Source organism: Acipenser ruthenus, chromosome 21 (genome assembly GCF_902713425.1).
Source record: "Acipenser ruthenus chromosome 21, fAciRut3.2 maternal haplotype, whole genome shotgun sequence".
Taxonomy (NCBI): Eukaryota; Metazoa; Chordata; class Actinopteri; order Acipenseriformes; family Acipenseridae; genus Acipenser; species Acipenser ruthenus.
Genome location: NC_081209.1, coordinates 22,848,573 through 22,865,448, shown reverse-complemented (window position 1 = coordinate 22,865,448; position 16,876 = coordinate 22,848,573). Strand labels below are relative to the sequence as shown.

Below are 16,876 nucleotides of genomic sequence, written 5' to 3'. Positions count from 1 at the left end.
TGAAAATTGGTGTTCATTGTTTTGAAGGTTTAGCACCGGAGAGACCACTAGTGTTAAATGATAAAACCCCGTCCTACTCAAACTCCCCTCGCCACTTCCCACACGAACCTTCTCTCCTGTGGATGAGTGTCGGTGGGTCGGTTGAGTACTCCAGACCAAATAAATGAGAAACTATCATCTATGGTTGCTAGGAAGAAAAAATAAACATGTCGACATATTTGCACCCCTGAGTATGCAATTGTTTGAAACCCTCTTAAGAATGTACAGTTCAATTGTGTTTTTTATGTATGTATGTATGTATTTATTTTATTAGTATTGTTTGGCGATTGGTCGGGAAATTGTCGAGTCACCTTTCCTCCCAGTTACCTTGCCACAACAAGCTTTGCAACCGGTTTCTCCACTTCGGAGACGTTCGTGACAGGTAAGTATTTGTCCTGGTAATTTGCTTTTCTCTCCAAGTGATTCAGCAGAATTTGCAAAATAAAACGGTGTATGCTGCTCGGAAGAGGATATCCACAATTAAACAAAGTACCAGACAACAGTAGCGAGAACAGTGCAAGGAAGTCATGACTGTACTAAAAGTACACGTAGAATACTGGTAAGCGATTTAACTTGTAAATAACTTCAGTTCAATTCATTTTACTTGTTATAATAAATTATGTCGTTGGATTTTTGTTCTGTGGTTGTAAAATCCATAACATGTCGTTGCTATGACGATATGTGGTGATTTTATATTTTTCTTCCCAGTATACTTCTCCGAATGGTTTAATTGGTACGGAACGCTGTCCAAATTACAAATCCAACTGTCAGCTACCAAATCTCGAGGAAGCAAAGCTTGGTATGCAGGGGCCGGTTTTTCAAATTTTTAAATCTGGGTAACACTAACAGTGATCCGGATTTTCTGATCGAGATGACTTTTATCTCGATCATTTTGATCCGGATTTCAGAAAATGTCACTGCTGGATTACATTATCCAGATAACAAGTAATCACTATTGCGAAATCCAGTTTTTTGAAGTAGGCTATTTATTTATTTATTTTTTTTAAGAGGCTTTATTTATGATATAACCTAATTTAACAAAATAAGTAAGATCGTGGTAATAATGATTAATACACAACTTTATTTATTTTGTTATATATTAATTTTAACAAAATTTAAATCACTTTTAATGTCCGTGCACATATAACGCATATAAATAATGGTTCTTTTATTTATGCCCAATTAACAAAAAATAAATAACTACATGTAAATTGAATAAAAATAAAACTTGAAAAAAAGGTGTTTTTAGACATCTTCATCGTCTTCCTCGTAGGTCGGGAGTCCAGTATGGTGTTTTTTTTTTTTGGTTTTTTTTTTTTTAAATTAGTTATACCACAAAATACGCGTTTTCCTTTTTGCTTGCATGGATACAGTCAGAATTTAAATATGTAAATATTATATTCTAACACTCTATTTGTCCTGATCGCCTCTTTAAATTCCGAAAACCCGAATTGCAACATTTAATCGTGATTAAAGTAATCCGGATCGCATTTTGATTTTTTGAAAAACCCAATTGCACAATATAATTCAGATCAAAAGCGAAAATTCGATTACCAAAATTTTGAAAAACCGGGCCCACGCGACTAATCTACAACCACACACCTGAATAATCCCTCAATTGAACCCCATTACAAAACCGGTTTGCAGTACAAATTAGGGGTGTGTTTGTTGTTGAATACGAAGTAACTGTAAAACATTTAAATATTAAAAACACAACGGGTGTTTTTTGTAATGTCAAATTATTAAGAGGACAAATGTGATGGTTTAAAAAACAGTTTATTAATACTTATATTGCTGGATTGATTTGGGTATGGGCAGCTATTAATTTTTTGGGAGTAAAATACATTTTAAATAAGGTAACTTTGAAATGTGTGATTTATAAAAGAAAAGTAAATAAGTATGCATGTTTTCAAATATTTGTATTGTGTTTTAATAGCATTGTGCATGTACTATGATGAATATAAGGATTGGTATTTTTCAATGACTATATCATTAATTTACCGGTTTGAGGTCAGCGTCTATTGACTAAAGCCTGATGAAAGCTGTCTGGCCCTAATATTGCTTTTTTAACTTTTATGTTTTAATAATAAAGAATGGAAATAATTGTATTACAGTAGTTTAAAACTAGAAACAAACACCTTAGTCACAGGAAGGCGTTGTTAAAAATGGTTCTGAGTAGTTTCTTGCTATTGTATGTAAATGTGCCTGTGGGTTTGCATCAGAATGACAGCAAGACATTGGACATATTCATATAATTGTGTGGTAGTATAAGAAACCGAGCCAGATGTCACAAGTGAATCGAGTTGTTTGTTCTCAGTGGGAAGCGGCACCGCCAGACTGTAGAATTTCAGCCTTGCTCTCTCCCCTCCCACAGGAGTCCCATTTTATATGCTACAATGTTTGTTTATTGAAGTTCACCTCCACACAGTTGGAATATGATGTTAATGCTCCTACATTTATGTATTGATTGTCTTGTGTGTGTGTGTGTGTTGTGTTTTTTTGTTTTTTTTTTGTCAGTGGTAAATGAGGGTACGCCTCCCGGTATCGGGAACTTGCCAAAAAGGTCAAAGAGCATGTTCCTGATGCGGAAGTCACCGGAGCCGAAGGAAGAAGCAGTAAGGCTGCATTTATTGACTATAGCTCCCAATTATTAAAATGTGTGTTCTGAAAATGACTTCCTTTAAATAGTAGAATTTGTCAAATAAGATAAGATACCTAGATGACTGGGTCAACAGGTGCAATTGTAATAGTTACCTGTGCCGCACAAACTTAGTCAATGTTTCAAAACGCTAAACTATAATACATATTTGTTTCCGTCCACAGCCAGCTTTGAGATCACTATGAATGACCAGTTGATATTCTCCAAGTTGGAAACAAAAGGCTTTCCTTATGCTGAAGATGTAAGTTAATGATGGAGAAGTGGTTCCCAAACTGGGGGCTGCAAGATATTTTCAGCACATACAGAATTGTTTTCCAAACAACCCTGCTGACTGATAGCTCTAGGACAGGGGCTGGGGCCCTTGCTTGGTGTTAGTGTTACTGCATTTTGGATTGAACACTTGCAACTTTGATGTCAGCTCTAGGTATAGTACATTCCTTCCCTTGAGTATAATCTTCATCTGTGTTCCCTGGTACATCAATGGGATGATTAAGAAACAAACATTCACATTTCTGTTGATTAATTGAGTGAGAGTCCTCAGTCAAAGTTTGGAAACCCCCTGCTCTATAACATGGTGTAATTCCATCAAGTGGATCCAGTGGACAAAAAAGAACAGCAAAACTTTACAACAGACCCACAAGATCAAATTACAGTGCTTGTTTTGCTGTAATTTAAATGTGGTAGCATTTCAAATGTTAAAGATTCAATGGCACAGTTAATTAGGTGGTGGTTATGTGGTACTGCAAGAAGCGGTATGTAACGTCATCTGAGTGAGTACAATTTAACAGGATGCTTGGACTTTTATCAAGAAGACACTAATAATTCTGGCAGACTTTAACCTGCCCTGCACTTTCTTCTTTGTTTTAGATCATCGATGCGGCTCAGAAAGCCAGCCGTGGAGAAACCGTCTCTAAAATCACCAAGAAGCAGAACTGTGTTGTGATGTAGGATGGTTGCTTCCTGAAAGTTAGAAATAATTCCTACATTTTAATCTGGGACCCGGTTCTTAGGATGACTGTTTGCATTTAAACCTGCAATGCAAACATGAAAAGAAACAAGAACCCCGTTCTCTAGGCATTTAGAATTCAGGAGTGCATTTCTTGAGCTTTCTTTTTCTCAAGTACTGTAATTCAGCAAGGTAGCTGTCAGTAAAAAACAAACAAACAAACAAACAAAACAGAATAAAATATCTCCACAGCAGAGTGCGAATACTTAAAGTTAACTCATTTACTGGATGGTGGAGGAGTAGATTTTAATGTTCAATGATAGCTGTTGCTCTGTAGTTTATGTGTTTCTTCTTTGCTGACTGGCTACCTAAATATTTTAATTTTGTGTGTAGTTGTTTTTTTTTCTCCCCTTATTGGATGGTAAATATGTAGCAGAAGGCAACTCTCTGTTGTAAATACTGTTGCTTATGAACAGACATATTTTCTGTTGAATTCAAATGCAGTTAATTTGAAGTAAACATTCCCGGCTCCTAAAAAAGCACATCAAGTTCAGGGTTTAATACAAATGAATGATTTCCTAATATGAATTAGGTGGAAAATCAGTGAGTGGTTAATAACATACACCTAAACTACTAAACCTTATTATTGTAGCATGTTTCCTTCTGCATTTGTAACAACTAATATACAACTATTTCCCATGCTTGTCTTAATAGTAATCCCCTCTTTTTTCTTCTTTTTAAAATGAATTTGGTACTTGACAATAAAAAAAATATATATACAACTATTGCTGTTTTTGGTCATTTTGTTTTATTTTTTTATTGATGTGTAGGAAACAAAATGATTGCCTATTTTCCATATAGAAAATCCATGTGAATTCGCAGCACGTTCAGGAAACAAATGCAAAAATGTTAGTTTTAATTATCCAAGAGGGGTGGGGGTTGAGTCATTCTGAGGATATGAATGAAAGGTTATTGTCTGTTTCACTCCGAAACAAACAGCATGGGTGGCGTGATGGCAAATGAATAAGCCTACACAAGCAAAGAGCCTTTTCAAGCCTTTACTGGTGGTTATTGAGCATAGCTTGGTTCAAATTGTTAGAAATGAATACTGGTATTAAATGTATTCTAGTCTTAGAACTCTTTGGAATGTAAAGCATGACTTGTGTAATACTGAGTTCTGTTGTACATGGTGTACTGGTGACAGTTCTAATATTATAAAAGGGAGATGCCCTTAAGGAGATATAAAGGTTTCTTTTTCAAGGAGAAGACCATCACAGGACTCAGGTAAGCGATTTAAGATGGAGGTATAAACATTCCTGACGTTTTTTCTAAGTTAGAATTTTGTAATTTGGGAAACGTGATTTTCTAACAATAGCTTTATTATATGAAGTGGAAATTGCTGAGAATATAGTTAGAAATGTTGGGAATCAGCCTTTTAGTACTGATAAATCAGTAACACGAATAATCACACAGATAAAAAGGCATCACTATGTTCAATTCTTTGTGGGATGTATTATAGTGGTAAATAAAAACACTTTTAAAATATAAAATGTTCATTTTACTGAAAAATAAATATTGGAACAAAATCTCTTTTGGGGGTCAAACCTGTATAGTTTATGAAATCCTCAACTTTAGCAGAACGTACATGCAATCCCATTATCTATTGCTCAGTATACTGTAGTAAATACATCCCATTGATGATGTCATAATCGTCTATGAGGTCAGATATTTGTATGATGAGCTCATGAGACAGTTGGAAGTTAAAACATCATGAAAATAATACATTTTAAAAAGGATAAAACTTCATGGAGGATTCCAGTGGAAGGTATGTGTATTTTTTAATTCTGTTGAAGTGTGTTTGATGTATTGTTTAATAATTTAAAAATATATTTATGGTAGATGTTTTTTTTGCCATTGGTGTAGAATTATATTTACTGCTAATGTTGAACATTTTGTTTGACATAATATATTACATCTCTATAGTGTTCTTAAAGAGTTCAATTATTTTCCATTGTCATTGTACAGTAATATAATAATATACAGGCTCCCTCTTCATATGGTGGCCCTTTATGACCAAAAAGGTTTGGGGTAAAATTGTAATTTAATGTTAGGATTGGATTGATGTGTATATATTGTGGAACATTTGCTTCCAGACAAAGAAACAATAATGTGTACATGTTGTAACAACCTGTAACAGAACTTAAAGACTAACCTGAGAATTAGACAGAAGATTTTTTTTTAATTCTGGGTGTGATAACTGTCCAGCCCTTGTTTTGGATCAAATTACTACAACATAATTTGCAGTTTTAAATGAGCAAGTTGCCAAGATACAGTTGTCTGGGACATCAGATACAAACAAAGGCTGACTCAACTGCCTGTTAAATCAATCGTATGTTGTTCTAAATCTAACTAGATATCATTTCCACATTAAGCAAAACACTAGTATAATACTCTGTACCTCTGTCAAACATCTTTACAACCATAAAGAACATTTAAATAATTTAAGTATATTGCATGATTTTATACCTGGCAGTAACTAAAAGGAAATACAGGTTGATAACCAGCCTCTAACAAAAAGGTATAACAAACATGTCTGAACAGGCCTCCTTCTGGTCATGGTTGTGTTTGGACAGTTAAAGCTAGAGTTTGTAACGATCACGCCTTTCTAAAGTTTAGTGCTGGACAAATCCAGACTTCAGAGTCTCTCAGGGTTTGTCAAGAAGAATATTTTAACTAGGAAGCATGAAGGAATAAAGCAGTAGACTGTTCTTCAGTATGAGATGGCTATGGACACAGGCTTTGCCACAATCAAAGAGGTGCAGTGGGTCCCAGGGGAGTGCCCAGAAGTGGAGATGGTGTGTTTGGTCTCTGAATATGATAGCTTATGCAGCCAGAAACTTTTCAGATCTAAAAAGGTCAAACCTGTTGTTTCATTGCCATTTAAAGTCAAAGCTCCTGGTCTTACAAAGCCTCATTGCACCCACTCCGCGAAGGAGATATTCTTGCAGTTGCTGGATAGCAGCACGGTACAGACTCTCTGTAAAAGGGTTAATAATCACGCTGTGGAGGAATATAAACTCCAGAAGAGAAAGGAAAAGTGGAAAGCAATTGACAACGAGGACTTCCTGTCCTGGATAGCCGTCGCTCTTCAAGGAGGCCTGTTTGAGGACCTGAAGGAGGACAGGGTGAAAGATGTCATTTCTGTCGTGGAAAAGTGGCAAGACAAATTCCCAGGGGGTCGCTTTCCCGAGATTCTGCAGTATTTAAAAGGCATGAAGGAAGACCAGGAGGCACAGTGGGAAACAATTCGCAATCTGCAAGGCAAACTCACCCAGAATTTCCAGAGGTTTTACACTCCTGAGCAGAAGCTTGGTGTGAGAAAATGCACATTTAGGTTCAAAGGTCAAGCAGCCAAGTCTGGGCCAATCTGCAGCGAGCTAAAAGTGGCGATTCTTTTCGATCTGGAATGTGGCTATGTCTGTAATTTCTTCCTGTATTCTGCCGATCACCTTTGTAAACAAGTGAAAAGTCCTCTTGTGGTTCACATACTTCACGAGCTTCTTAAACCTTATTACAATAAGGGGTATCATGTGCAATTGGATAGTTCTGCCTACATGGGTGGAAGATTAAGTGAGCACTTTGCACCTTTTGGAATATTTCTTCATTTTACAAGTTTCTGGACTGGATATGATTTTAACTCCACGTCTTCTAACACTGATGGACATCAGGATTTATCAAGCTCAGTGTGTCACCATCTGCAAGGCTGGACAGGCCCTGTCATCTTTCCACTTTCAACAGAGCCTGAAGAGTTAACGTTCCTGCAAACACTCTGGCTTATGGTGCACCTGAGTTGCGTCGGCTCTTTTGTGCTGAGTTCACAGCAGTGCAGCAAAACGATATCCTTGTACAAGTTTACAAAAGCTCTTGCTACTCAGCTGGCAAATAAGGAGTTCAGTTCCAGGCTACTTTTACCACCGTTAGTTTGCAATGACCTGTCCATAAATGCAGACAAGAATGTCACTGGCTTCAGGTTTGTTTTTAAATGTATTTTTACAAAAAATATCAGATCAGGGCTGTCCGCTACGCTTGTCTCATTTTGGTTGAAAAACTTCATGGGAACCTGCACTTGTTTTGATGGTTATTTTGTCCCTAAGCAACATAGGAGCTTAAACCCCCTTATTTTATTGTTTTTACAACAAACTTAAAAGGTACACCAAGAGAAACATTCAAATGCACTATTTAATGTGTCATTTTACATATGGAAAGAACAAGACTTTGAGGTGTCTAAGCAATAAACATACCAGGAACAAAAAAAATGGTAACAAATATTGATTCCAAGCAAGTGCTTATTCTGCTTATTGCTGGGGCTTCTACTGAAACATCTTGTTCTGTAATTGTCTTTTATTTTTGTGCAGTGAAGAATGTAAAGCTTTAGAATACAGCAGCTCTTTTGAAAGAGATGTTTCCAGCCCCAAACAGGGAAGGAGGCCTATCCCCAGCCTTACGGGGCTGATCAACTCGGGAAACTCCTGCTACATGAATGCTGTGCTGCAGTGTCTCTCCGGCACGGCAAGCCTAGTCGAATACCTTTTATCCAGTGTAAACCAGGACGAGTTAGCCAGGTTGGTACCCAGAAACAAAATACATCACATTTCCTCAGTTCGTAGAAACATTAAAAGAAACCTTCAAAACATTGAAAAGGGCTTTTACTCAAAACCTTTTTTTTGTCGTTTTGAATTGATTACGTTTCTTGTAGTAATTCAAAATGTTGGCAGGAGTTGTTTTATAGTGAGGGATTACATTTGTAATGCAGTTTGCAGTAAGCTAAAATGATCCCTCTGAAGCACATTCATTTTGCTGAGCGTTTTCTTTGTCTTGCTTGTAGACGCAGGAGTGACGTTGTCTGTGCGTTCATTACCCTTCTGACAGAAATGTGGACAGGGGAATATGAGCACATATCTCCTCTGGAAATAAGGACTGTCATTGGATCTCTGCACCCCCAGTTTGCCAGCAACACTCAGCAGGATGCACAGGAGCTCCTGCTTTACCTGTTCAATGGACTGCATGAGGATCTGAAAAAAGTAAGTACACAGATGCCAAAGGCGCAGGAGAGAGAGAGAAGTACATGGGCAATGGCCCCTCTGTCTCCTGCACCCATGACTGATGCCCAATGATCCAAATTCCAATACTGATCTATTGTCTGACTTTAGGTAAAGGACCTCCTCTGAAGTATGTGTCTTTCCAGTCTATCTATATGCAGTAAACAGTCACCAATAAATCCTATTTCAGTACAAAATATAATATGGTTGTGGGTCACTGCAGCATTTCTTGTTTTTATGCCTCTTTGGCTAGGAGGTCGATCTCCAATACTTGTGTGGTTTGCTACCACCTAGTGGCTCTTTCAAGACACCAAGTGCCTTTACCAGTTCAGATGCTGCAGCACTAGTCACATATTCAGCTAAACTAGATGATTGTGGGTAAGAGTAATACTAGCCATTCTCAAATGTATATACAATGTTTGTTCCACTAATCACCACACAGGTTGTTAGCAGGAGCACATACTGGACATTAACCAACCTGGGATCATCAAATTAAGATGGTGTCAAATAACAGCTGCCTTTTAGCCGTCACGCCATTTAAACACCATTCGTTTAGTAGAATCTCTGTTACCATATGTGAATTGTTCTATCTCCATTGTCCAACTATCTAATCACTATGTAACACAATTTTTGTTCCTGGGTAGTGTTATTTCCTAATTGCTTATGCCTCAAAAGTATAGAAAATGGCTATTATTCCCCACAAACTTTGCTTTTGTGACCAGGACAGTGATATTTTGAAATTTACCTATTTCCAATGAGAAAACGGGTGAATTTGTGTCTTTTCGTTCACATAAAGTCAGACAAAAACAACATACGAATCCAAATTAACATGTATTTATACTAAAGTAATACAAAAATGACTACAAAAGATTTAGAAGTGAGTAGTTTTTCGAGATTTACGATTATACTGTAAATCACTTTCACGAATCAGCCCCCAAATGTAGTCTCCCATCATGTTCTCGTTATACTATCCTTGGTAGCAGCGTTCAAAGTCCAGTATATCCTGGTGGAAGCGCTCGCCTTGCTCCTCCGAGTACGCTCCCATGTTCTCCTTGAATTTATCAAGATGAGCATCAAGGATATGGACTTTGAGTGACATCCTACAGCCCATTGTGCCGTAGTTCTTCACCAGAGTCTCAACCAGCTCCACATAGTTTTCGGCCTTGATTGCCCAGGAAGCCCCGAACCACTGCGACAAAGCTGTTCCAAGCTGCTTTCTCCTTACTAGTGAGCTTCTTGGGGAATTCATTGCACTCCAGGATCTTCTTTATCTGTGGTCCGACGAAGACATCGGCTTTGACCTTTGCCTCAGACAGCTTAGGGAAGAAGTCTTGAAGGTACTTGAAGGCTGCCGACTCCTTATCTAGAGCTCTGTCAAATTGTTTCATAAGGCCCAATTTGATGTGCAGTGGTGGCATCAGCACCTTCCGGGGGTCCACCAGTGGCTCCCACTTGACGTTGTTCCTCCCCACAGAGAACTCGGTCCGCTGTGGCCAGTCCCACCTGTGGTAGTGCGCCTTGGTGTCCCTGCTGTCCCAAAGGCAAAGATAGCAGGGAAACTTGGTAAAACTGCCTTGGAGACCCATCAGGAATGCCACCATTTTGAAGTCTCCTATGACCTCCCAGCCATACTCATCATACTTCAAGGCGTCCAGCAAGGTCTTGATGCTGTTGTAATCCTCTTTGAGGTGCACCGAGTGAGCCAGGGGAAGAGACGGGTACTTGTTACCATTATGGAGCAGCACGGCTTTGAGGCTCCTGTATGAACGGTCAATGAAGAGGCGCCACTCATTCTGGTTACAGGCGATTCCGATTGCCTCGAACAGACTGGTCACATTGTGGCAGAAGCAGAGCCCATCTTGACGGGTGAAGAAGCTGGAAAAAGGTTGGTGACGCTTCCTCTGATCTGCGACTTGCACACTTTCATCCAACAAGTTCCACTGCTTGAGCCTAGACGTCAAAAGCTCGGCATTGGACTTGGTGAGACCAAGATCTCTAATCAAGTCGTTGAGGTCTTTTTGGTTGGGGTAGTATGGGTTTCTCTCCTCAACTCCACCTCTGAAATTGTCATCTGGATCTACAACGTCTTCCTCGCTCTCTGACTTGCTGCTCTCGTCTAAAGACGGCTGCTCTCTCTCCGGAGGAGTGGGTACGGGGAGCTCATGGCAGTGTGGCACCGGGGCGATGGATGAAGGAAGGTCCGGATACGCGATAGCAGGTGCATTCTTGCCAGTCCGACGTTTGGAAGGGTCCACCATGCAGAAGTAGCAGTTGCTTGAGTGGTCAGTGGGTTCCCGCCAAATTCTTGGGATAGCGAACTTCATGGCTCTCTTTTCCCCTCTGTACCATCCTACAAAAATACATTTATTTCACCCATGACTAATGTGTAAGAGATTCTCGCAACATTTTTCATATATGATATATTTTTTCAATAACATTGAAAATTGTAAAACATTTTAAAATTAAAAACTTTGACAATTTAAAAAAATTTAACAAATTTTATAACATAAAATTCCGAGCAACAATTGTCCATCTTACCTTCCAGAGTTTTTTTGCAGTGCTCGCAGGTGAAATGAGGTGCCCAGGGTTTGTCTTAATCCCCGACAGGCATGCCGAAATATGCCTTGTAGGCCTCACACATCTTAGCAGATGCTTCCACGGAGTACTTTTTCGCTCTTGTCTTGATAAATTGGCCGCAGACATAGCAAAATGCGTCTGCTGGATGCTTGCAGCCTCTTGATGCCATCTCAGAAAAATGCAGATATGTATCCACTTAGGCAGCTGGAACTAAACTGAACTGGTGGGCTTAAGGCCCCTGTATTTATACTACTATTTATATTACTGGAAAGTTCTAGAAGTTACTCCAAGTTTACTCAGCACTGAATCTATCTGGAATGTTCTGGAAAATAGGTAAATTTCAAAATATCACTGTCCTGGTCACAAAAGCAAAGTTTGTGTGGAATAATAGCCATTTTCTATACTTTTGAGGCATAAGCAATTAGGAAATAACACTTACTACCCAGGAACAAAAAAAAAAAAATAATTGTTACACGGTGTAATCTTTTGTGATAAAGACAGGAATACATTATGATACAAAGGTGATAGCATTGATGTTTATAGAGTGTTGGCTCAGCCACTCAAGTGGGATTTGAATCGCACTTGCCCCAACTTATGGCTGGAGACCAAAGTGAAGCATAACTGGTCAGGCACCTAGCAAGTCCAGTAGAGACTTCCCAGTCCTAGCCCTTGCCTCCAGGGTTCATTGCTTGGGGTCATCAGATAAAAATAGGTGATTGGTTTGACAGGTCGCTATTGATCTTTGATCTTCCTGACTGGTTTATGGGTTGCAGCTACGGTTACCATATGATTCCCTGTACACTAGTTTGGGATAGATCAGGCTTTTCAACTCACACCCCAATGCATTCTGGTAAGTGTAGTCCTACTGTGAAAGATACCTGAGACAGGTCAAACATACCAGAATGCATTGCAATGTGAGTTGAAAAGCCCACACTGCTCAGTGTACATGGAGTCATATGGTAACCCTAGTTGCAGCTGCACATTTAAATCGGGCAAACAGTCCTCATATCTTCTTCACTGGTCAGGAGGACCATTGATTTTGAAAGTCCTGTGCGTTTCTCGTTACTGCAGGCCACTGTGAGAAAGCAGCCCAGAGGAAGCCTGAAGAGGCAGGAAGCTGGTAAATCCTCTGGTCACTCGAGCGAGACTTCCATCATCACTCATCTTTTTGAAGGGCAGCTCTGCTACGTCACGCTGTGTCTCCAGTGTGACAATCAAACCCGCACCAATGAGGTCTTCACCATTCTGTCCTTGCCCATTCCTCCTGGAGCCTATAGATGTTCTCTTCTGGTAAGGAAATTGATAAAAACAAGGTGGCGTTCTGCACTGGGAACAAGGCCGATTCCCTGATTTGCCTGTAACGACAGGATCTAATTTACAGATGTGGAAGGTTCTGGGTTTAAAAAACAGTGTGACTTCTTAGTTAGAAGTTGGTATTCATTTAGCACCACTTGCATGATCGAGATTTTTAATAGAGAATTTCTTAGCAGTTTGAGTCAGTCCAGGTTTTATTTTGAGAATAGTCACCACTAGGCCAGGTGCATCTAATTAAGATCATTAAACCTGGAATGACTCAACCTCGCTTTGAACACAGTGCGAATTATTTTTCCATAAACCCATATAAAAGAGTAAGGATGAAAGAGACACAAATAATTTCATTCATGAGAATGAGGAGTGCTGGTTTAAACATGCATGACCTTAAAGACATCCCTGCATAACATACTTTTCTATTCAGAATTAGTTAAAAACTGTACCAGCTCCTAAACATGGTGGGTCAAAACAAAAGATCAAATTCTCCCCCTATCATCACTCGTCTTTACAGAGAGCAGAGCCAATCCCCAATTACAACAGTGAGAAACCAGATAGCTAGGTGGAGTGAATGTGTGAGCTTACAATACTGGTAGCAACACCCTCACACCTCTCCTTCAAACACAATCATTAAACATGCCACTTCCATTAAAAGATGTAATTTCCATCTGATACAGACTGATATCAGGGTGTAGGAAATGCATGCACATGGATTAGGGAGTGGTTAACAGGTAGAAAACAGAAAGTACTGATTAGAGGAGAAACCTCAAAATGGAGCGAGGTAACCAGTGGTGTACCACAGGGATCAGTATTAGGTCCTCTGCTATTCTTAATCTACATTAATGATTTAGATTCTGGTATAGTAAGCAAACTCGTTAAATTTGCAGACGACACAAAAATAGGAGGAGTGGCAAACACTGTTGAAGCAGCAAAGGTCATTCAAAATGATCTTGACAGCATTCAGAATTGGGCAGACACATGGCAAATGAAATTTAATAGAGAAAAGTGTAAAGTATTGCATGCGGGCAATAAAAATGTGCATTATAAATATCATATGGGAGATAGTGAAATTGAAGAAGGGAACTGAAAAAGACCTAGGAGTTTATGTTGACTCAGAAATGTCTTCATCTAGACAATGTGGGGAAGCTACAAAAAAGGCTAACAAGATGCTCGGATATATTGTGAGAAGTGTTTAAATCAAGGGAAGTAATGTTAAAACTCTACAATGCATTAGTAAGACCTCACCTAGAATATTGTGTTCAGTTCTGGTCACCTCGTTACAAAAAGGATATTGCTGCTCTAGAAAGAGTGCAAAGAAGAGCAACCAGAATTATCCCGGGTTTAAAACGCATGTCGTATGCAGACAGGCTAAAAGAATTGAATCTATTCAGTCTTGAACAAAGAAGACTACGCGGCGATCTGATTCAAACATTCAAAATCCTAAAAGGTATAGACAATGTCAACCCAGACTTTGACCTGAAAAAAGAAACAAGGACCAGGGGTCACAAATGGAGATTAGATAAAGGGGCATTCAGAACAGAAAATAGGAGGCACTTTTTTACACAGAGAATTGTGAGGGTCTGGAACCAACTCCCCAGTAATGTTGTTGAAGCTGACACCCTGGGATCCTTCAAGAAGCTGCTTGATGAGATTCTGGGATCAATAAGCTACTAACAACCAAACGAGCAAGATGGGCTGAATGGCCTCCTCTCGTTTGTAAACTTTCTTATGTTCTTATGTACTGTATATTACACCAGCTATGATACATCCTTGAGCTCCTCATTGGATATGTTCTTCTTACACACCTTTCTGTTTCCTTTAAACTGCAGGACTGCCTTGAGCTTTTTTTTCAGCAAAACACCTTGACACGGACTAACCAGATTCTTTGCTCCAGCTGTGGGATAAAGCGAGACACTGCTGTTTTGACCAGCATTTCCAAAGCGCCTGAAATTCTCATCTTGCATTTAAAGCGGTAAATATATTTATTCCTTGATTATGGTAAGAATAAAATAACAAGGGTGTGAAAAACTAACAAGTAAAACATTGCAGCTCAGCAAAAGGTACCGTTCCTGAAAAAGGAAAAATAAATTATAGTATGCAGATCCTGTTAGGGAACCCTTAGAGATTTAGAATGAACAGCCCTAGGTGTCATGGATCCTAAACAATATTGATATTTTCTGATAATGTTATACTGACATAATCTCAAAAACGGTTGCTTTGTTCTATTTGGAAGCTTAAGGATCTTTTTATACATATATATAAAAAAAATCCTGATTAGTGCCCAACTTCATCAAAAAACCAAGGCACAAATTAAATGTTTATTATGCTTTACTTATAAGCAAAAAAAAAAAAAAAAAATCACTTTTGCTGTACATGGCCAACAAAGCATGATGCTTTCAGAAAAGTCAGAAGAAATAGTAATACATGGGAAACCAGACATATGATTAATTTAAGAAATTTATTCTAGATTCGAAGTCGAAGGTCTTAAGAAAAGGAAATTGCGGACCGATGTCAGCTTTTCATTGGAAAACCTGGATCTGTCCCCTTATTTATCATCATCCCCATCATGTCAGTCAAGATACTATCTTTACGCAGTAGTGGTGAGTAACCTATAGCAGGAAAATTAAATGTCAAATCACAATGCTCATGTACTTACTATCACCTCATTAAAAAAAATGTATGTTGAATATTTTAATTGATTCTTGCGTGATTATTCTTTAGTTAATAATGGTTTTATTTGCCTGATCAGACTTAAATCTTTACTGTCTTTATAATTACTGTCCCCATCACCACCACCACGTTGCAAAGGTGATGTAAACATATCTTACAACCCATTCAAATCTATTAAGAATAAATCTGAGATTTATAACGTTACTGTAGGAACCAGGCTGACACCCAGCATTAACTCATATGTACAAATATGGATTTTTCAGAACCACAGTGGCGATTTGGACAATGGGCACTACACTGCCTACTGCAAGAACGCTGTGACTCAGCGCTGGCACAGGTTTGATGACGAGATCGTCTCTGACATCCCCAGCTACTTGATCCAATCTCCGAATGCCTACATACTTTTCTACACTTGCCAGGATTTCCGGTTGCCCTGTCTCAGACTGAGTGCTTCTTAATCATACAAAAACAAATGTACCTTCTCACCCACCCCATAAAACATGTGCACCATCCCATTCTTCTACTCTTTGTATTTTTTAGGATGCACCCCCCCCCCCCCCCCCATATTATGTTTGCATCTTTTGTCAAAAAAGAAACAGGTGAGTATACATCTGATGATGGAGACATGAACTCTTAAGCCGCAGGTATCCATAATTACATGTAATAATATTATCCAATTGCTTAATTAGAAGCATAAACAAAACAATGCATTCTTTGAATTGGTTATTCTAGGAGTTCAAATCATGTCAATTTAAATGTTAAGCATTTTTTGCAAATATTTGTAACCGTTCTGGGTATCTTTAAAAGGAAGATTTTTGTATTTGTTGATCTTTTTTGTGGATTGGGCACAGTGTGTCTTTTAGGATACTGGAAAATGATGTATGGAAGAGATCCTATCCCTACACCTTCCTTTCCTGACTCCCAGTCACACAGCAACACTTACCAGGGGGGTCAGGAAATCAGAATGTGGGAATGAGATCAGTCATGGGCTTCATTTTCCTCTGTCCAGAAACACCAACCGCGACAGGAAATGCTGATGAAATACAAAAATACCACGGAGAATAATTAACAACATCCTAAACGATAAGTGGCTGTACCAATTCCATCAAGGCTCCATATTCACACACTGCTTGCTCAATGGAACGGAAACTGTTCCATTACGAAAGTATATTTATAAGCAAATGGTCATAATATAAACAATAATAAAGAGGGACAGGTTTCCTAAGCTTTTGCTTCAGTGTAATATTGTCTTTATAGTCAACTTTTTTATAACACATTCTATTTATAGCATGCACACGTATTCTGCTTATTCCCCATTTAACTACTGAATCTTTAAGAGGAGGGTTTAATGTATAACACAGTGTATTCCTACTTTTTGGTTAATTGTAAGATATCTCTAAATGACTTTTTCATTACAGATATCTCAAAATGAATGAAGTCATTTTGAGATATCTTTAACTTTATTATATCTCCAAATAAAGTGGAGATAATTTAAAAGCTTCTCAAAATGATCATTGGGCTCTCAAGGACAATCTGGCTTGCCTGGTTAGCATAATTCACTAGATATCTTTTAATTGG

The 16,876-nt window shown here is 38.6% G+C and overlaps 1 protein-coding gene and 1 long non-coding RNA gene across 2 annotated transcripts; both read left to right on the top strand.

Annotated features, from left to right (window-relative positions):
- Window positions 1-409: 409 nt before the first annotated feature.
- Window positions 410-4,426, top strand: LOC117428018 (uncharacterized). Its single transcript, XR_004548258.3, has 4 exons — window positions 410-598; window positions 2,557-2,654; window positions 2,863-2,939; window positions 3,566-4,426. It is a non-coding gene; the product is annotated as an uncharacterized LOC117428018 (long non-coding RNA).
- A 1,805-nt stretch (window positions 4,427-6,231) lies between these two features.
- On the top strand, window positions 6,232-16,506 carry LOC131699125 (ubiquitin carboxyl-terminal hydrolase 10-like). The gene is made up of 7 exons (XM_058995087.1): window positions 6,232-7,674; window positions 8,060-8,266; window positions 8,530-8,725; window positions 12,392-12,610; window positions 14,458-14,600; window positions 15,096-15,228; window positions 15,562-16,506. Exons 1-7 carry the CDS (start codon window positions 6,425-6,427, stop codon window positions 15,754-15,756), a joined length of 2,343 nt encoding a protein of 780 aa, XP_058851070.1. The 5' UTR covers window positions 6,232-6,424; the 3' UTR covers window positions 15,757-16,506.
- The last annotated feature ends 370 nt before the right edge of the window (window positions 16,507-16,876 follow it).